The following is a 22,035-nucleotide window of genomic DNA, read 5'->3' on the forward strand; positions in this document are numbered from 1 at the left end:
GATACACTTTTTACTCGTGAGAAGTACCCCTTCGTCACAGACACTTTGATAGCATTGGGATCGAGATATCATCAGATTCCAACACACCAAGGTACAGATTTTGTATTTGTAATTCTCTCCTTCCTCCAAACTCTTTTTCCATCAGGAAGTGATATTCCTGCACTCTTCACATTGTCTCCCTCTCTTCATAACCAGGGTAGCGCACTTATTATGATTATGATTATTATGATTATTATTATTATTATTATTATTATTATTATTATTATTATTATTATTATCGTCGTCGTCGTCATCATCATCATCATCATCTCAATAGGCCCCTACTAGTAATTATCATCGTTACTTACTGCAAATTACTTCACTTGTGTTACACTTGGCGCCCCATAGGTAATAATGTCCTTTCACGGGTGGGGGGGGGGGGGGGCGAGTGCATGCAGCACAGCTGCTGTGTGATCTATATTACTCAAGGTGGATTGAGTGCATGCAGTGATGTTACAATACAAATTGTAGCGTTAGAAGTCGTGAACTATTACAGTGCCAACTTCAGCTAGGATGCCATAGCAGCATCAATCACGGGGGGAAAGGGGGCAGTGCGCACCAACCAGGGTACTTCCGTCGACGGAATTTTCGGAGGAACTGAAGAACTCTGCCTTTATCTCGCTTCACCACAACTTTGGCGGCACGAACCACTGCACCGATTCACCTCACTTGTGCAGTGCAGTGGCACCTCACCTCAGTGGCGAACTGGGACAGCCAGGGCTGTGGCTAGGTCGCTGTACGGAAGTCGCATAAAATTGCTGGTAGTAGAGGGGCGTCCAACGACACGCCCCTGACCTGGCCCATACCTCACCACGATCACCCCACCAATGCTCGCACGGCCCGCCCGGCGCGCCGACCGGCGGCAACCATCATCATCATCATCACACGAGGCCAAGTGAATGAAGACCGAAGTGTTCAAGCAAGTGAGGCCAACACACATCATCACATGTTCATTCCTGCTGCTGTCTGATTTTTCATCATCAGCTGTCAGTCAGTCCGCAGCGCGAGCGAAAACGCACGTATTTATTCAAGTCGTATGCACGGCTGAGCGGTGCTTGCATACGTAATGAGCAGATACATGGTCATGAATAAATCCGTGTAGAACGAGTATTTCTTGTCAGTTTTCGACACTTTTAATATCGACTGAAAGAGAAAACATTAGCAAATATGCTCATGATCAAAATAAAACGGAAAAGAAGAATATAGAATATGAAAATCTCTCTCGAATTCGGTATTGCATTCAAAAATATTCCTTCACGTTTGACGCCAAAAAATAACCTGAAATCTTTCATGCCCCTCTAAAATATGGTGAAGACTATGTCCGCTAAAGTATATAGTATCACAATAAGGGCAAGTTTTCTCATCTTCATTTCAATACGGGTCAGGAACTAGCAAAATTCAGAGACATGTCTAGCGTCGAGTTTAAAAAGAGTATCCTCGCGTTCGCACCGGAATTCCGGGTCTGTGATTGGTCGAAATCTGTCGCAAGACGCGGCGTGTCGCATTGCGTAGTATCCATTGGCTGCTGACTCAATGCTGTGAGTTCAAAAACTATGTATCAGATAAAAGTGTCATTGATATGAGTAATAGCTGAATAGTGTACAATTGAGTTGGAGGTAATTTTAAAATGAAAGCCTATATTAGTTTCATGAAATCCATGATTTTTTTAAATGTCAGGTTCCAGATTGTGATCGAATTTTCACTCTCTGTGCAAAACTTGAACTTTACACAGAAACCAATGATGTGTATGTGAGTGTGCACTTACAATGGCCCTGAACAATGGACCTGGCTACCACCTGTCCCGAGCTCTGCTGCAAGGCACATGAATGCTTTATCAATTATTCATGTGGATTGCCCTGAGCACTGCTAGTCTGAATTCTTGACACAGGGTGAAATGTATGCACATGAAAGAGGTAAGCACATGTTTCCATGTGCTTGCACACACCACATTTCAGAATGAACAAAGACTAGCTGCGATAGTGGAATTCCTCATGAAGCATTCCAATCCTGGTCATTGTCCACGACCATTGTCTGGGTATCAACAACACACTCCACGCGTGTTCATTCACTACCCCACTTCTGGTAAGAAAACATAATTTGCCTTGTTTTCAACAGGAAAATTCACAACCTTGAAAATGGTGCCCCTCTTCGTTTTTTAATTGATCATACTCGCTCAAGTTTCACGATTGTGAAATCGAAGAAATTACGGAGATCTATTTTCAATACCAGTCAGGAACTAGCAAAACATCAAACTATGATCTAAAAGCTTCTTGAACACTTGCAAAATAATCGTTTACTTTGATGCTAAAATGGACTACTATATTGAGATCAAAAATAGGGAAATTAGGTATCAAATTAATGAGCATAATCAGCTCTATAACCTACCCAACCATCCTGGGTCAAACAATGTACTGCGAAAGCTATGAAAGCTGTTATTGCGACCTCTGCAAAAACTCTCGCAAAGTATCGCGAAATCTCGTCAGTCTCAAGGGCACAAACTGCGCAAACGTGATTCTGAATAAAATTGTCGTTCGTGCCTCATTATCGCACGCGCTGCGGACTGACTGCTGTGGCCTGTGTACTACAGTAAGTTTTTGGCTTGGATTCCATCCCTGCGTGCTAGCTGCTACCTAGCCCCGGAGACCGCGCCTAGCACGCACACACTGCGTGTGGCGGCTGTCGCAGTTAGCTGCTACCTAGCTGCTGGGCTGGATCGATGTCTCATCATTGCCATGTCAAGTTCAGGGGCCGCAGAACATTTTTCAGTGGGGGGGGGGGGGGGGGGGGGGGGGGGCTGCACAGCTGGTGGGGGGTGTATCAAGGTCAGCGCCCCCCCCCCCTGCACCGGCATAGCCTGGATAATGATCTTGTAATCTTGGGAGGGCGGCGGCGGTTAGGGAGCCAAGCGACCGACCCCGAGCGAAGGGAGGGAACAAGGGGTGGGGGGGGGGGAGGGTGTGGGAGAGGGGTGTTCCCCCTCTCACGGTGAGAACTTTTTGCATTTTTATGTTGTAAATGGTGCAATTTGATGCATGTTTTTGCGTCTTTTATCGACTTGAAACGGCCCCACTTGTTTAAGGTAGCAGGATATTTTGATGTGGATTAAAAATATTATTGAACAATTTGTCTATAAAGTGGTAGCATTTAAAAAAACTTCTTGTATTTTACTATTAATTTATTGTTACAATTAATTTCATGAACGTTGTCTGTTAAGCAATCAAACAGAAACGGCATGCACACGAGGGTGTACAAAAGGGAATTTCTCTTCCTTGAAGGTGATTTTACATTTTCAGACCTGAAATTCAGTGATCTGGTGCAAACTTTTGGTGCAATACTTTGAATTTTTTTCTAGCTCCCCCACCCCCCTCCCCCCAAAAAAAATTATGGAAATTGGACTTTTTTTTAGGAAAGTGTTAATAACAAAATCACGGCATTTAGCTCTTATTCCGCGTGTGCATCATCTGTGTGTATGTACAAAGTCTAATGAGGTAGAGGGGGAGGGTGTGGGAGGGGGATGCCCCCTCCTGGTCGACGAAGCTTTTGCATTTTTAAAATCAAGATAAAGCGATCTGAAGCACACTTTTTGTGAGAAATTTGCGTAGTGTGATTTTCCCCCCGATTTTTCCCCTTTCTTACTTTTTTTTTTCACGATCAAAAAGTGTGGGGGGCTCTTTATATTTTCAGTTAAGGCTACAGTCTCAAATCCTGTCTGATTAATCATTTGAAGTTTAATCAAGTCAGGAATAACATGTATCTAGTGTAAGCTTTTATGGCAGGAAAATATTTCTTTGTACATGATTAGTGGAAAATATTGAGATGATGATGACATCAGTTCACGCATTTGTGTACTACGGTATTAGACCTAAATGCATTCATATCAGGTGTTTGAGAACTGTTTTGGAAAAATTTGCGAATCTTTAAAATAGCATAACTTCCTTACCTTTGATCTGATATTGATCAAATTTTCACAGTTGTTTGTGTGATATTTTTGTAGTCATTTTTCTCAGACTAACTTGTAACTGGCCTGGAATTTTTCTTTTAAATAATCCAAAAATTATCATTTTTGAAGTTTCATTAGTTATTTGGAAACACACAAATTCTGTGTATACCTAGATGTTATTTAAAAAACCTGAAAATGAAAAAGGATCATTGGTCCGAACATTTGTGGCATTATTCTGTCTACATGAGTACCATGTGCTGTATGGGCTTTACATTGCTTTAAATGTCTTTATCTCTAGACTGATGTCACTGCTTTAGCTCCCCTCATTCATTAATGACTTTATTTACAAGGACAGAAATCCCTGAAGTCAGTCTTTCTCTGGAAACAAGAAAAATCCATATTTTTCCGTCTCATTCTCATGAGTATTTGAGTCAGTGTTGTAAAACTTGAGTAAAGAAAATAATGTTTTGGGAAAGAAATGTAAAATTCTAATGGTTTGAAAACAAGGGGAGAAAACCAATTCTATCAAGCGAACAAACTGAACTAGGGTCACCATGTGAGATGACATGTGACATACTGATTGATGATGACAAATCTGTGTAATAAAGCTCAGTGGGTGGGAGACATTTTGTTACCAATTAAAGCTTCTCTGTTGTATTCAAAGAAAACTTCTTGAAAATATTTTTCTTTTCTTTTTCTTTATTTTTCTCTCTGCAGGTTCACCCACTGTAATCAAGGCTGTGAGGCTTCAAGGATTGTATTCTGTGCCAGTCTAGTTGAGAAAACTAGAATATTTGTTTCTGTTTTTCTCACACATCGTGTGTGAGGAGAGGTTTATCTGTGGAAGGTTTAGCAGTGTAAGGCATCATAATGCATCCCTACAGGAGTGCCTCTATAACTGTCGCCTTCAGCCTTTGTGATGCTGTGTTAGGCTTTTTGTTTTATATACATGGAACTAACATAGCCTTGTTTGGCAAAGATGTATTCCAGTATGACTTTGCACAGTGCCTTTTTGAGTTCTGGTTGTTTTCTGCATTGAGATTGGCACTGATGTTGGGAGGCAGCATTGGACTTCTCTGTAACCATAGTGATGCTACAGAGCGCATTCACTCAGGCAAAGTCTTCATAGGAGCCATGACAACGGTGATGTTTGTTGTTGTTATAGCAAAGATCTTACTTTATACTGAATATATAAATGGTGACCATAGCGACGACGTCTGGTTCTGGACATCAGCTGTGTGGTGTGGTATAGCTTCTCTCTGCATGTATGGCTTGTGGGTGTATGTCTTGGGAAGCAAACAGGCTACAGAGAAGAAGAGACTTACCAATAGTCTCATGAACATCTCCCTCAACAGAGAGGAGGAGGAGGAGGAGGACAAAGAAAGTACCGGTAGTGAAAGTGAGAGTGACAGCAGCAGTGATGATGATGAGGAAGATTGGGATCGTGAGCTCAAGATTGGTATATTGAAGACTCGAAGCAAGAAGAAGAAAAGCAAAGGACAAAAAGGTGGATCTGCCTTCCTGAGGCTTCTATCATACTCCAAACATGACTGGCTCTATCTCCTTTTGGGATTTATAGCTCTTCTCATAGCAGCATCAGGTAAACACCTACTCCTTACACACATCTTGTTGTACCAATTGCATCCCATTCAAAATGTAGACATACTGTACAGTTTAAAACGTAATGATGTGCATTATCCACGACTGCTTAATTAAATTATTTAATGACATTTCTTTACTGCGTGCATTCAAAGTAGTCATCAGACCGATGAGAAGAGAGTGTAGTGATGCGTTGTTTTCTTTTAACAGCAATCACAGTACTTCTAAAGCATGTTTGGATCAGAGAATATTTTAGGTGTTGTTTTGTTTTTCAGTTGTAATACCGAAATTATAACAACAAGCACTTCATTGCTTACAGATATGGGCAAACTAACATGCGATGGATGGCTTTGTAAGTTTCCTCTAGAAAGGTCTCAAGGCAATGAGGGTAAATTGCCTGTCCTGTTAAAGGTCAGAACCTCTGCTGCTAGTTCATTTAAATAGACCCCAGGATTGAGCTAACGGGACTCTGGTCTTAAAATGAGTGACAGTAGCTAAAGAACATGATCCTGGAATACTCGTATAATTGTCTGTTACAGATCTAGTGTGAATGAAAGCTTTATTTTTCATGGTTCATGAAGTGTGGATGTATGGAGAGTACTGGAACCGTTTTCCTCGTTTCATATTTCAGGTGAGGTTTTCCTGCCATTGTACACAGGCAAAGTGATCGATGGAATAGTGATCACAGAAGACAGGCCAAATTTCACCAAGTCACTTATTATCATGACGCTCATCAGTGTGGGAGTGTAAGTATACACTTTTATTTTGGAAGATGAAACTGCACTGTGATCATTGACTTGAGTGGAATCAGACATCTTAAATTTATACTATTCCAGAACATCAAAGAATTCTAGTTTAGTGTGCATGTTTATAGATGAATCAATTTTGTATCAGTGGTATGGGATGCAGTAAAGTTTGAATTGTCTTGTATTTCAGTAACAAAAACAAATCAGCATACAAAATAAACAGTATCAGATTTAATCTGTTTGTATAGGTCCTTTATAGTGTGAATATTGTGATGGCAATATTGCCATGAAGTGTCTCATATTCTCCACTTTTATGAAAATGGTAGAAGTCCTTGAAATGTGGTGTCCACTCTGAGATAGTACCCGATGAGAGATAGAACACACAGTCTATGAGTATAATGTTGACTTTTAAAACATGACAAGAATTGTCTGAAACCTGAGATAGTACCTGATGAGAACTTGGAGATAGAACACAGTCTATGGTTCTATGAGTTTTATGTTGATTAATAGCACATTTAACAAGAATTGAATGAAACCTGATAGAGGTCAAGTTAGATGAAGGAGGAGGAAGAGTGAGTTCAATGCCAGTCAAAGTGATTAGGGTCTCATAAAGGGGGAAATCCAGTCCAAAAATAGGTTAGTCTGATAAAAAAAGAGTAAAATCTTACAAGTTCAACAGTAAAAATTTGACTGAAATGGGTAAAAAAAAATTAGGAAGTTGTGGAACTCTGAAGTTTTGCTAATTTCTGCAAAACAGTTCTTATACAGTGGATATGAATATGCAGATGAGTGAGCTGACCATGTCATAACCTCACAATTTTCTGTTGATCATATACAAGAAAAAATGACAAAAATTCAGTGTTTCTGTCATTAAAGTCTGAAACATGATGTCATTCCTGGTTGAATAACTTAGAATAGTGATCAGTTATGATGATTTGAGCCTCGGGCTCAAATTGCCGCATTTGAATGAAAAACTGGAAATTTCTGAATTTAATGTACAAATATGGCAAGTTGCGAGGGGATGACATGCTCACTTTGCCATTTGCATATATAGGCGTATTCATATTTACCGCTAAAGAACTGTTTCCTCAAAAATGAGGGAGACTTCAAAATGTCATAACTTCCTTATTTTTCACTGGATTTCAATCAAAATGTTACCGTTGAACTCGTAGTATTTTATTCTTTCTTATCAGACTAACTTATATCTGGACTAGATTTCTCCTTTAACATCATGCCATGCTCTACATGTTTGTGTTCACCCAAGGCTAGTGAAGCCTTTTTTCAAACCATGAGTACCAAGGTAATGCTAATGCCATGCTGCATTTCTTTTCTTTTTTATTTATTCTCAACAAGTTGGCTTGCAAGGACATTGTGCAATCATTTGTTGCCAAAACACATCCTGTGTATTGGAACAGCCAGTGGCAGGAGAGTGGAATATGTCTCGCGTTCCATTGTCAATTTACTCACCCTATGTAAAGAAATCCCAAATTCCGTGCTAAAAATAACTAGTGTGTAATACTGTACACACAGTGATTCAAAAGCTTGTGAAAGGCAAATTGATGTACAAAAACTACTGTGCAGTTTCAATGTGCAGTGGAAATATGTATTTCACACGAGTAATTTTTCGCACGAGGCTGTGTAAGATGAGTTCATTGCATGTTTATAATTCTGTATAATCAAGTTAACTACGGGTGCTGGAACATATGGCAAGCAAAAATGTGAGCATACTTTTGTTTTCATGCAAGTTTCTTCGTGCACAAATTTTAACACCACACAAATTTTTACTTAATTACAACATTTGAGTTTATCACAGAAATATGAGGTTGTTTGATTTATGAATTGCATTGAGAAATTTTACTCTTTTCTTTTTGATTCCATAGTAATGGCTCATAAGAGATGGCTATTGTCTAGACAAAGAAACCTTTAGATTTTCACCATATATTACAGGGATGCGCTGTGCTAAGCCTTGTACAAATGTAGTTGAAATTCAGTCAGTCTTGTGAAATTTGGTGCCATTATTTCCTACAGAAGTTGACTTTCGACCATTGTGAACTGTTTTTTGTTTTTTAGTCAGGAAAGAGTAGGCATGTAATTGTAAGTGTAATACTTTGCAGATGACTGCCTTATGAACAACAAACCTTACTGAAGAGCTTTGAATTGAAGCCATTGTTCTCATTGCTATCTAACAGACTACATCAACACAAAGTCAACACACAAGCCATAAAGCTTGTTTGATGAATGCTTCTCTAGAATGTAGTTTTTCACCCACACCATAAACCATTAGCCTGTAAATCCCAAGCCTAAGTAAGAATGGGCAGTTTGAAACACACCTCAATGAATTGACTTCAGCCTGAGAGTTTGGATATCCCAGTACGTAGATTGTAGAATGCCTAAAGTTCTTTTATGTACTTCAACAGCCAAACCAAATTTTCATTATGCTAAAAGGCAGCAGAATATAGACTGCAATCAGGCCAAAACAAAAAAACAAAACAAAACAAAACAAAAACAAACAAACAAACAAACAAACAGTGTGTATTGACATGACCCAATCCCGGATATTTCAAGCAGGAGTTCAGAACTTTTAGACAAAGAAGCACATGAGATGTGGAGGTTCTGAAGATTCTCCTAATTCTAATGACAAATCAAACAATCTGATAACTTATTGTCATAGTACTATTTTTATAACATGTACATGTAATTCACTTTCTATGTCATGACACCTGAACAAATAACATCCATCTTGTAGATTGTGGTAAACATGCCTGTTGGTTTAATTTGTCACATTTACAACCCCAAGCAAGCCTGCCAAACTTGGAGAGAATATGGAATAATTCTTGGCTCTCAAGGACTACGTACATACACATACAGGTGTATCATGTGTACCACAAAATTCTCTCTTACTCCTAATTTTGATCTTTCTCAAGGACATAACTTTTAAACACCATTTTGATTTGATTTAATTTGATTTAATTTCATATTTTAAAGTATTTTTTCTGAATTAAAAGGGAAAAGAACAGACAAACAAACCAGACAAGCAGGTGAAACAGGGGATATTCTTGGCCTATTATAGAAGAAATGAAATGTCATTTTATATCCAGGATCAGTGTCCCTTGACTACCAAGTGTTGCACGTGATTATCTGTCACTCGTATATAAAAGTGATATTATTACATACACTTATGTTTGAACCTTTGTTGCAATATTTTATTTTATGTGCATTTTTCCAGTAAGTCATAAAATCTTGCCATGTGTTGTATAAGACTGATCATGTTCAGCCCTTTTCTCTCTTTCTCTCCATCTTTACCGTTTCCAGGGCGATAGCTGAAGGTATTAGAGGAGGATTCTTCACCCTGGCGATGGCTCGTCTCAATCTTCGCATTACCTCCTTACTCTACCATAGCATTATGGGACAAGACATGGGGTTCTTTGACAAAACCAGGACTGGTGAGTCTTTATTTCATCTTATGATCAGGTGACATGCTGCATAAAGAAATGGAGATTTCACTGCAGATCTCAGGGGCCGTGCAGCTGGTGAGAAGAAAACAAGTCAGAATTGTTGATTCGGACATTATACTGTATGCCTGGTTCTTTCTGTACACAATCTGTTGCAATGTCATCTAATTTGAACTTTGAGTCTGCTGTTGTTCTTGTATACACATTCTATTCACATGAAAATGAAAGCAAATTTTTATTCACATATTCTCTACATGACAAAAGGAAGCATTAAAGTCAGTGGGATGCCTTTAGATAGTCATGATCAGTAATAGTCTTTGATCCTACAGGGATGTTAGAATCTAGCCTTGTTGCAAGCCTCCCAGTATTTTGTCAGGAATTCTCCTCCTTTTGTTTGATCAGCTATTTTTATTTTTATTTTTATTTTAGTCACATTAGCTTGCAAGTTGTAGGTATTTGATATTAATCTAGGGTAATCCCTTACCCTCTGTTCTGACTGATATGTGTGGATCATGTTTGTCACTAAGTCTTTATAGAAGCAATGTATGAAATGATCTCCGCCAATATCTTTTCCAAGAACATCTTCCCGGTTGGTTCTACCAGAGCAGCTTATCAAAGCAGGTTTGTTGGAGGATTGAAACGAACAAAAAGTGAAAACCTCAAAAATGTATATGTCTTTTGTAGTAAGACTTAGTTGACTGCATAAATGAGTGAATAATCACTTGGCTCAAGATGGTATCTAGGGACCCAATAAAAAGTTTTTGAAAAAGAAAGAGAGTAGCCAGCAATCAAGCAACAGACATTTAATGGATCTACTGTACACTTTAAGTCTGCATGGGCCCCAATCTGAGCTAATCCTTGTGACACTCTCTTTATTTCAAGGTGCCATCACATCACGCCTGACGTCTGATACTTCCACAATGAGCAACACTCTTGCTCTCAATGTCAACATCTGTCTACGAAGCTGTGTTAAGATGATTGGCTATGTCATCTTCATGCTGATTATCTCCTGGAGACTGACCATCGTTACTCTGGTCTCACTTCCTCTGATTGCAGTCATGAGTGATGTCTTTGGATCCTACTATGAGGTGAAGATCACCCTGACCAAGTGAAGGTCAAACAGTGACCTACATTATCTGATTCTTTACTTATCATCATCCAGTGGTCTATCTGTTACTGACTATGCCAGTCATTTGCTTCCAATTCAGAAATTAATAATGTTTAAACCATGATAATGTAGCATTATGCTCAAGTTTATTCTATTGATTAATCAGCTGTAAAAATCATATCATATGGCAACAACATAGGTTCAATACTAAAAGCACAAAAAAAAATTCAAAAATGTTATGTGTTGCTTAAAGGTTAAAATGTTATGCAATATTGCATTTTTTAGATTTTAAGCCTCATTTTTATACCACAACCCTTACTCTTTTTTATAAGCTTAAGTTCACCGACACTGCAATTTTTCTGTAGTTCAGGCTGACAAACAGCCAGTTTTCTGGAGGTTTACCATAACTGGAATCCTCACCATCTGACATTCTCTTGACAGAAACTTTCCAAGGCAGTACAGAGCTCCCTCGCTAAAGCCAACATTGTTGCGGAGGAGACGATCTCTAGTATGAAGACTGTACGCAGCTTTGCTAATGAAGCAGGTGAAGAGAAAGAATATCGCAGGAGACTCGGTGTCACGTATCGTTTGCGCAAGAAGGAAGCTGTTGCATATGGTGGCTTCGTCTTTCTGCAGTCGGTAAGATTCAGTTAATCTGCTGAAGTTCAAGTGAATCTTAACCCTGGAAAAGCCTAACAATATTATGGTTCTTTGTTTTAAAATGGTACAAACCCCCCTTTCAAGCTGTACAAAAAACACATTCACCCCTGTCTGACATTCAGAATGGGAGTATGTGAAAGGACCATAGTGCTTAAGTATGACCACACACTAACACTAATATCTTGGACCCTGTTTACAGTGCAGGGCTGGGCTGAGCCCGGCCTCAATTGCGGTACTCAGCCCCGCAGTTCTGTCAGTTTACAGTGGAGGTTTCGGCCCAGGCTTTTAATTCAAACCTTTCAATATTTTGTCGTAGTGATGCTTTGCTTGTAAACAAAGGATTGGTATTGGGAGTGTGCCTGTCGCAATTTGGTACCGCATTTGGCTCATTTTGCGTTTACAGTGAGAAAAGGCCAGACCGAGCCTGGGCTGAGCCCGGGCTGAGACTACCTATAGAGCTTGGCCAAATGTGCGGCCGTTTTTGGTACCGCATTTGGCCTTTTGAGTGTTTACAGTGAAAGGAAGGCCAGGCTGAACCCGGCCTTTTCACTCACTGTAACAGGATCCTAGATGCTGCAGAAGAATGCATATATACCGATAGTGGTCATGAATGGAAGAACAGTATAAGAATGAATGAAAGTGGCACTAGAATTACATTGACTAATCAGTGTTATTTTATGAATACATAAAAACTAAAGAAAGAGGGAAACATTTTTGGGGGATTTTTCTGATAATTTATGAATTTAATTTTCACTGTAAAGCAATTGTCAACTTTGGAAGTTATTCTGCAGAATAGGTATGTCGAGAAATGAAGTCATTTATGAGCTCCCCCCCCCCCCCCGAATCCATGTGGTTTCATTCTGTAATTCTAATTATCGTATACTATATGATGAACTATGTTGTACCATGGCTGTTCAATTATGAATTAATAGCTTAGTTGTCATTTTATTCTTCATTTCTTCCAAAGCATTGCATTGAAATTCAAAGCTGATCACAAATACTTTACTGAGACTGTTTTAATGCACAAGGTGTCTGATCTGTCATTACCAGAAGGTCTCTAATTCAGGTATGGCAGTACTCAGAATCAAAATCTGCTGTTTTGACTACCACCTGAAGTTAGTGCAATACTTCATAGCAAGTGATAATATGCCAATGTTGGTTTGACTCTCAGAAGCTTGAGTTATGGCATAAAAAAAACAACAACTCTTCTTTGTTATTACTTCGAAAGCTTCTTTCAGTCCTTTGTCTTATCAAATGCATCAGCTATACTTATGAAAGACAATTATGAATACATGAAAAATCTCTTGGTTATTGATAATGATTGAGTTGTAAATGTGTCACTGATGTGCTCAAGATGAGACATTGTAAGATACTCCATTTCACTTATTGGAAAGTTACCTGTTTGAAATGTCCTGGCAAATTATCATTCCATTGTGTTTCAAATATCAGATAACAGCTTGCTGGTAAATCAATAATGATTTTGGATTGAAATTGTTTGAGGTTTCTCCATGACAGTAGAAATTTTAAGTGGTAGGTCACCACATATTCTTTCTTGAATTTGTACTGTAAAACAAGGAATGTTCGGGTGCATTTCAATTTCAGGAATTTTGCTAGAGGCACAAGATTCATGAAATTAAAATGCATGTGAAAGTTCCTTGTCTACACTATAATATATGCATTGCACATTAGAGGCAACTTGCGAAAATTTCATGCCTCATAAAAGGCTGCCGGCTCCAATTCGCAAAAATTTCATGCCGCGAAAAATATTGTGTTTTACTGTACATTGTATGTAGCCCTGAAAAAGGGATACCCCACTCCCGATGGTTCTGCATGCATATTCTTGCCAAAACATTGGGATTTTGGAATGTTAAATGCGCTTTAGGCACTATGTCATAGGTGCTGGTGTTGATAAAGGCAAAAACTTAATCTGAAATGTGTATCCTTCCTGGTCCAATACACAGACATGTGACCTCCTGATGTTTGTCGTGACTCTCTTCTATGGCGGCCATCTTGTCATGAATAGCTTGATGTCAGGAGGCATGTTGGTTTCTTTCATTCTCTATCAGCTGGAGCTGGGGGAATGTCTAGAGGTGAGCTACTCTCTCTCTCTTGTCTGTTTTATGATAAATTTGTGTCTCTTGGAAGAATTGTGTCTTGAACTGTCTTTGTATTTAATTAGTGCACTGGTGTGTGTGTGGGGGGGGGGGAGGAATAATGTCTGTTTTTCAGTAACATTTTAAGAGTGTAGTTTGTTGAAAGCCAAATCCAGAGACTGTGTCATGAGTCCTGAAAGTGCCAGAAAATGTAGTTTTGCATTCCAACGAGATGGATTCTTCAGGGAAATATACTACCGGTACCGTAAAAGTGGATATTTTCATATGAGTAATTATTGCTCATCAGGGTAGAATGAGTTTGCATGTTTTCAATTCCACATAAAGGAGACTTTAACTGCTGTAATAGTGGATATTTTCGCGCGACTAATTTTTCGCACTTGGCCGGGTAAGAAGAGTTTCGCGTGTCTTTAATTCCGTGGAATCAAGACATCCCACACAGGAACATATGGCAAGCCCAAATATTTGTGCTAGTTTCTGGCTGTGCGAAATGCGCGAAAATTTCCACTTTTACAGTACCAGTACTGGAACATACGGCAAGCAAGAACATTTGTGTGCTTTTATTTTTGCGCTACTTTCTGATTGCTCATCTGGAGCTGATTAAATCAAAAAAGATCTTACATGAACTCAGCACCTTCCTCCTCTTTAGCAACTATGCATTTTGAATTCCAGATTAGTGTTTCAACAGTGGCCAGTCTGGTTGACAGTAAGATTGATTAGAATAGTCAGAATGGAAATATGTTTTTTATTTCCAGGTTGTCGCATATTCAAAAATTACTTCTTTTTTTTTTAGCCACAAATTGTTTGATGATAATGATACATGTATACATGCCCTTTGGAAGTATTCTACATGAAAACTTCATTGTTATGGACTGTGGTCATATTGTTCCAGGACATTGGTGAAGTTTACACATCATTGATGAGTGCTACGGGAGCATCACTGAAGGTCTTCAAATTGATTGACAGAAAACCTGCATTCAAGAATGAGGGCAACCTGAAGCCAGCAGAGTTCAAAGGTCACCTGGAATTCCGAAACGTGACTTTTTATTATCCTACAAGGCCTGATATTCCTGTTCTAAAGGTAGGTGTGCAGACGTAATCTGATATGTATGCAGTCAGACATTAGGATCCTAGGAAAGTTCCCCTTTTAAAAAGTCAAGCTTGAACGGGAGGATTCCAATAAAGAAACACTTTAATGAATCAGTTTGTGTTTATTGTGGTGTGAAGATGTACAATAATAATGCTTACTTGAGAAAAAAATGAGGTTAGGACACTAAGGAGTTACGAATGACCCACTGCTCTTAGCGGTTCTAATACAGCAAAGTAACCCTTTCTGTGGTAAATTAACACTTTCAAAGATATAATGTCCATGGCCACATGATGACATTGGCATGTTCATTTGAATCTTCTCTAGTTTGCTAACTTTTCTATTTATTAACAAACTAGGTATTCTTTGAATACCTTTAGCAGTATCACAGGTGCATGCCATTTTATGACTTCAAACATAACATGTGTTGTCTCGCTTCTCCATCAAGCTGGAGTACAATATATTGGGAAGGTTTGGTGCATCAGGGAGGTTTTATGTATCAGGGAGGTTTGGTATATCAGGGAGGTTTGGTGTATCAGGGAGATTTGGTATGTCAGGGAGGTTTTATGTATCATGGAGGTTTGGTATATCAGGGAGGTTTGGTGTATCAGGGAGATTTGGTATGTCAAGGAGGTTTGGTATATCAGGGAGGTTTGGTGAATCAGGAAGGTTTGGTGTATCAGGGAGGTTTGGTGTATCAGGGAGGTTTGATGCATCAGAGAGATTTGGTGTATCAGGGAGGTTTCATATATCAGGGAGGTTTGGTGTATCAGGGAGGTATGGTGTATCAGGGAGGTTTGGTGTATCAGGGAGGTTTATTTTATCAGGGAGGTTTGGTGTATCAGGGAGGTTTGATGTATCATGGCGGTTTGGTGAATCAGGAAGGTTTGGTGTATCAGGGAGGTTTGGTGAATCAGGGAGGTTTGGTGCTTCATGGAGGTTTGGTGTATCAGAGAAGTTTTATGTGTCAGGGAGGTTTGGTGTATCAGGAAGGTTTGGTGCGTCAGGGAGATTTGGTGTATCAGGGAGATTTGTTGTATCAGGGAGGTTTGGTATGTCAGGGAGGTTTGGTGTATCAGGGAGGTTTGGTGCATCATGGAGGTTTGGTGTATCAGGATGGTTTGGTGTATCAGAGAGGTTTTATGTGTCAGGGAGGCTTGGTGTATCAGGAAGGTTTGATGTATCAGCGTATCAGGGAGGTTTGGTGTATCAGGAAGATTTGGTGCATCAGGGAGATTTGGTGTATCAGGGAGATTTGGTGTATCGGGAGGTTTGATACATCAGAGAGGTTTGGTGTATCAGGGAGGTTTGGTGTACCAGGAAGGTTTGGTGTATCAGGGAGGTTTGGTGCATCATTGAGGTTTAGTGTATCGATGGTTTGATGTATCAGAGAGGTTTTATGTGTCAGCTAGGTTTGCTGTATCAGGAGGGTATGGTGTATCAGGAAGGTTTGATGTATCAGCGCATCAGATAGGTTTTGTGTATCAGGGAGATTTTGTGTGTCAGGAAAGTTGTATGTATCAGAGACGTTTTGTGCATCAGGTAGGTTAGGTGTATCAGGATGGTTTGGGGTATTAACCTATTAACCTAATCCCGCCTGTTTTTTTTGAGGGACTTGAAACCGGGGGGGGGGGCTAAAAAAAGCCTCGATCCTCACGAAAAATTGCACTAAAGTAGAGGCCAACGTGATCTACAAGACTGTATAGTTAGATTTTTCAAATTTTAATTCATGTATTTTATATTAATTTATGCTAATCTAAGCAAAAATATTTTTTTGCCTATAAATCAAAAAATAAAGCTCCAAGAGGGGGGGGGGACTAAAAAAAGCCTCGATCCTCAAGAAAAATTGCACTAAAGTAGGTAATCTACGAGACTGTATAGTTAGATTTTTCAAATTTTAATTTATGTATTTTATATTGATTTATGCTAATCTAAGCAAAAATATTTTTTTTTGCCTATAAATAAAAAAATAAAGCTCCAAAACTTCTAATTTTTGTGAACATATTCTTTTCAATATCCTCAACAATAATATTGAAGCAAAGATTCGGCTTCATTGTTATTTCTTATGTATTTTATTGTTTATTGAATTTCTTATGTATTTCTTTGTTTTTTTACTTTTTGCTTTTGTTGTTTTTCGTCAAAATTTTTCGCAGAAACTTTTTAAAGCATAATCAGGCTAAAATAAATCATTATCAGCCATTGAAAGTAAAAATATTTACTTTTATATGAATTAATTGCAAAAACACAATTTACATTGGATTTGTACACAAAATCATATTTTTGAGCAATTTTTGGGTCGACGAAATTTTTTCAGAGGGGCATGGCTTCAAAACGGCATGCCCGGGAGCAACAAATTTGGTCTCAAAAGTTGCGCGATACTTGAAAGAAAAAAGTCATAAAATGTCGCGGCAAGAGCATCACGCGTTGCAGAATAATCACGCGAAACGTCGAGGAGGGGGGCCATGTACACAAAATCATGTTTTTGAGTAATTTTTGGGTCGACCAAGTTTTTTCAAAGGGGCGTGGCTTCAAAAAGGTATGCCCGGGAGCGACAAATTTGGTCCCAAAAGTTGCAAGATACTTTTAAGAAAAAAGTCATAAAATGTCGCAGCGAGAGCATCACGTATTGCAGAATAATCACACGAAACGTCGGGGGGGGGGGGGGGGGGGGCAAAATGCCCGCCCATGCTTCCACAGCTCATATCCAAGCTCATCTTTAGTCAATTACTGTAAAGCGAGAAATATTCACAACATGATATTTTGGAATTGGAACTGATGGCCTGTTTTGATGCATGCAATTTTTGCAAATTCCCACTGGCATTCTATACGTATCCTGTAAACAAGAACTTTTGTGTGTATTTCGATTTCGGTTATATGGGCTCCTGCGAATTTCACAAAATTGAAATGCATGCTATTATTTAAGGTTTTACATTAGACCTGACTGTGTATTTGAGTGTCAGTAGTCTCTATGTGATATATCCCCACAGAATGTGAGCTTCACGGCTCATCCAGGAGAGGTGATAGCCTTGGTGGGTCCCAGTGGAGGAGGGAAGAGTTCCTGTATTAGTCTCCTAGAACACTTCTATGAACCAACGAGTGGTGAGGTACTGCTTGATGGGATCAGTGTCAAGGAGTATGACCACACCTACCTCCACAGCAAGGTGAGTAAAAAAACAAAACATAACGATGAAAAAGATAAACAAATGCAGCACTCCATTTCATTATTTGTGAGGGGTTGTTTTAGGCACCGCTTTGATTATTTACAGTCAGAAACCATCAACGGTAAACACTCATGTGTTTTTATGGATTTTTTTTTCTCAGAAAACTTTGACTATTTGTAGATAGCATTTAGACTCACTTCAGCTTTATTAAAAAAAAAATCAAAATGTAGGCATTAATGAAGGGAAGTGCTGCAAAGAATTGATTTATTTTGTTCTGTTTTCATGGCAATATATTTATCATGGAGTACCTTGCAAAAATGATGAACTGAGAAGGAAATTCATCTCATCAGTAAAATGAAATAAAATCATCCTCAAGTCATCTGAGAGGAAGGGTAGAATTTTAGGTTACACTTTGTTACTCCAAAGGTTGTTATTCCAATAGTCCTTTGAAATAATGCCACTTTTGTTCGTTCAGATTAATGGACCCTATTTCATTTCTGGACTAAATTACGTCTAGCTACACAAACTTTGTGTGTTTTGGAAAAGCAAACCTATGGAACAACAAACGTCCAGCATAATGAACACCACCCTAGTTATGGTACTCTTGTCGGATTACATCTGTGCTTGTAAATCATCATGATATGAAATAATGAGGTTACTGTTTGAATAATTCCTTTGCATGGAGTCAATGTGAGTGATAGTATGAAGAGATTTTGTGATTTACTGATATCAGGTCACTGGGTTTTGTTTTACTCTACTCTCAGATAGCCCTTGTAGGCCAGGAACCAGTATTGTATGCCAGGTCCATTCAAGACAACATTGCCTATGGTATGGAGGAGTGCTCTGAGGAGTGCATACAGAGAGCTGCAGAGCTAGCCAATGCCCACGGCTTCATCACTGACCTGAAGAAAGGCTACAAGACAGAGACAGGAGAGAAAGGCTTACAGATTTCAGGTATGACCAGCTTAGAGTCATGGGAAACCATGCTGTGACTAACATTCACATTGTCATGTTGTTGTGTAAACCAAACTGTTCAGAATGTGTTGAAGAAGAGTTTTACCTGTGAGATGAATAGTAGTCTCTTTTTGGAACATTGCTGTGACTTTGCTCACTTTGCCATATTCTGTCTTCAGCTGAGTTTGTCACCAGAGTGTAGCTGAAAGTCAGTGGAGTGAGGAGGGAACAGTGTATTTAAAGTGAAAAAAAAAGAAATGAAAGACCAGCATGTGTTCAGTCAAGAAGAAGCCTTTTCCTAGTGATACACAACTTTGCATTCTAGTTGATCTCTGACCATTTATTAAGACTCATTCATAAGGCATCCTGTGAATCTTTCTCCTTGGTCTCAGGTGGTCAGAAGCAGCGAGTAGCCATTGCCCGAGCACTGGTCAGGGGGCCGAAGATGTTGCTTCTGGATGAGGCGACCAGTGCCCTGGACGCTGAAAGTGAACACCAGGTCTGTAAACTCGACTGCATGAATTGATGCAAATGTTACTATTAATTTTCATACAATGGGATATAGATATATGTAGCCTTGTTGACATACGTTTGTTTTTTCTATGGTGTAGCTATACTCTTGAGATCCCATTATAATGTTTCAAAGAATGTAATACTTTCGGTGGTAATAAAATGATAATCATTCGAAGGTAGGCCTAATTTAGATATTTCCAATGTATTTTTTTGCAAGTGAGTTGTCTCCTTGTAACAAAATAATACCATATGTCCCCCAAAACAATTACAATGGGACCTTCCGCAAAGATTACTTTAAAAATAGCAAATCAATCCAAATACAATTTCAAGATATGAAACTATAGCTCATTTCCCACATTCTACAGAAAACCGCATTCGATTTGATTTAGTGGTTAAAGAGAAATGAGGAATTTTGTAGAGCATGTCAGGAATCTCTTCCCTCCAAGTGCTGTCCATTGTGTTCACAGTCAAAGAGCATCCAAGTGCTAAACCTGGAAAAATCAGACTCTTTTGACGTGCTTTACAGCAAGCCACATTTCTCTGTGACCGCGTAACCAAATTGAATGAGGTTTTCTGCAAAATAGAGCTGAGATGTAATATTTTAAGACCCTGAAGTAGCATTTAGACAGTTTAATCATATTTGGAGTTTTCAATGCACAAATCCGATCGTAATTTTTTTGGGGACATACTGTAGAAACCATGTATTCACACTATGGTAACCCACTTACTTCCTCCAGGTTCAACAAGCTTTGACGCAAAACTTCCGTGATTACACAGTGGTCATCGTTGCCCATCGCCTTAGCACCATCGAGAGATCAGACCGTATCATAGTCATTGACCAGGGAATGGTGGTTGAGCAGGGCCGACATCAGGAGCTGATCAAAGCTGGAGGACTCTACTCTCAGCTGGTTCAGCGCCAGCTGCTGGGGCAGGATGAAGAGAAGGAGACGGAGCCAGGAAATCCTGACATCACTAGTCACCATGGTAACAAGGTGAAAAGGAAGAGAACATCTGGAGATGAAGCAAACCTTGGCCTGAGCTCAGATTCTCAGTCCAGTTCAGGTTCTAGTTCTGATAGTTTGAATAGTGAGGGTCATAGGTCACAAGGAATGCCAGACGAGATCTCTCAGCAGTCTGTATCAAGAAATTCCTCCAACATACAATGTTGAGATATATTTATAATGTGATATCTTGAATGTGATAGAATTCATATGTATGATTAGTTTTAGGAGTTCCAGAGACTCCAACTCTCCCACTTTCGACGGGAGATGTCCCGCCGAAAGCCCATTTTTGCAAAATCTCCCGTTCTCCCGCTTGAGATTTAACTGCTCCCGCCCTGGCTCTGTGTCTCCCGCTTGAAATTATTTCTAATTTAGTGTCATCGTATGTTGAAAAATAAGCCTTAGATAGCATGAGAGAACATCTAGAACCCTGGAGCTTCCAGGGGGCTCTGGAACCCGGCCGTAAGGAACTTCGCGCTCGTGTTGTGCGTTTTGTGCGCGTCGAGTTGGAGTGCCGTTTGCTAGGGGTTTCATGCGGGAGAATCTCCAGATTAGAAGGTACTTGGGGTTGGAGTCTCTAGAGTTCTTTTTCAAAATTTTTGTGAGGAAGCCAGGTAACACCCAATTACTAATGAATATCACAGCTGTTGCTGTACTTGCAGTCAGTGAATATGTCCATGCAGTGGATCATGAAATCGGATGTTTGTGTGACAAAATAATATGACACACTTGAGTTTAACAGCCAAGAGATTACTTTATCAGTTTTTATTTTTCATCATATTTTTATTTTTTGAAGTGAAGTTAAGAATAATCGACTTGTATTCTTTGCATTAAATTCTATACAAATAGCTTAGAAGTGATGTACATGGGAAGGGACTACCTGATGTAACAAACCTAGAGAATGATTTCTGTGTTCAGACTCATAGGAGTGTTGTGAGGTGATGCCATCTGCTCCTCAGCTTATTTTCATGTTCGGTTGAAATCAGTTGCAACATTTCATGAAAACATGTTTCTTGAAAATCTAAAAATCATGTGACTTTTGTATGTTTCATCTGATATGAATGAAACTTCCACCATACTTGTTCCTATGGAGAGTCCAGTTTATAGATAGCAAGGGAAGATACAATGAGAATTTGCTTTTGACTAGGTTAATCATCAGATCCCGACTACTCACTTATGTGTTAACCTATAGGAATTTGATGCTTCTTTAATGCAAGATAAGAAAAGCATAGAAAAAATTGTGTGGCTATTACTTGTCGTTTCAGAGCCAAACAGCAAGGAAAATTGCACGCCGTGTCAAAATCAGCAAATCAACGTTGAAGAATCACTCACGATACTCGTGCATTATTTCTGTATGCTTGCATGGAATGACAAGCTTCTCATACATGTGTGTGTGCTCCTTATTGTCTGAGCTCTTATTGGCTTAGGGGATAAGATTAGTGTGGGTTTGCCAAATCTTGGGAGATGTCCCTGTTGTAAAAGTATGATGACTTAGTTTCGCCAAAGTTACTTGGCACTGGTGTTTGAAAGACAAGCGATGGGCTGCTTTCTGTCCATACCCAGTATACTGTGTGTTTATTCACTGAAACTTAATGTCGTATCATCAAATCAGAAACTCAAAAAGGGATTTATTATTCATGAGCAGGAGCTCATTGTCGCATACC

At 39.2% G+C, this 22,035-nt stretch overlaps 1 protein-coding gene across 1 annotated transcript; it reads left to right on the plus strand.

Annotated features, from left to right (window-relative positions):
- The first annotated feature begins 2,605 nt into the window (after window positions 1-2,605).
- On the plus strand, window positions 2,606-20,539 carry LOC139711215 (ABC-type oligopeptide transporter ABCB9-like). Its single transcript, XM_071623133.1, has 12 exons — window positions 2,606-2,625; window positions 4,697-5,579; window positions 6,210-6,324; window positions 9,637-9,767; window positions 10,659-10,864; window positions 11,326-11,523; window positions 13,506-13,634; window positions 14,548-14,736; window positions 17,730-17,903; window positions 18,668-18,857; window positions 19,250-19,356; window positions 20,108-20,539. The coding sequence occupies exons 2-12, from the start codon at window positions 4,850-4,852 to the stop codon at window positions 20,537-20,539; spliced, it is 2,601 nt and encodes an 866-aa protein (XP_071479234.1). The 5' UTR covers window positions 2,606-2,625; window positions 4,697-4,849.
- The last annotated feature ends 1,496 nt before the right edge of the window (window positions 20,540-22,035 follow it).

This window comes from Diadema antillarum, unplaced genomic scaffold (genome assembly GCF_040938485.1).
Source record: "Diadema antillarum isolate AM-2024a unplaced genomic scaffold, OU_Dant_1.0 seq00001626_RagTag, whole genome shotgun sequence".
NCBI classification, from domain to species: Eukaryota; Metazoa; Echinodermata; class Echinoidea; order Diadematoida; family Diadematidae; genus Diadema; species Diadema antillarum.

Bases quoted from the DNA above. Each gene is read 5' to 3' on its own strand.
- LOC139711215 (XM_071623133.1), top strand. From the start codon at position 4,850: ATGCATCCCTACAGGAGTGCCTCTATAACTGTCGCCTTCAGCCTTTGT. The intron at 5,580-6,209 runs GTAAACACCTAC...TTCATATTTCAG, and splicing joins TCTTCTCATAGCAGCATCAG to GTGAGGTTTTCCTGCCATTG. The intron at 10,865-11,325 runs GTGAAGATCACC...TTCTCTTGACAG, and splicing joins TCTTTGGATCCTACTATGAG to AAACTTTCCAAGGCAGTACA.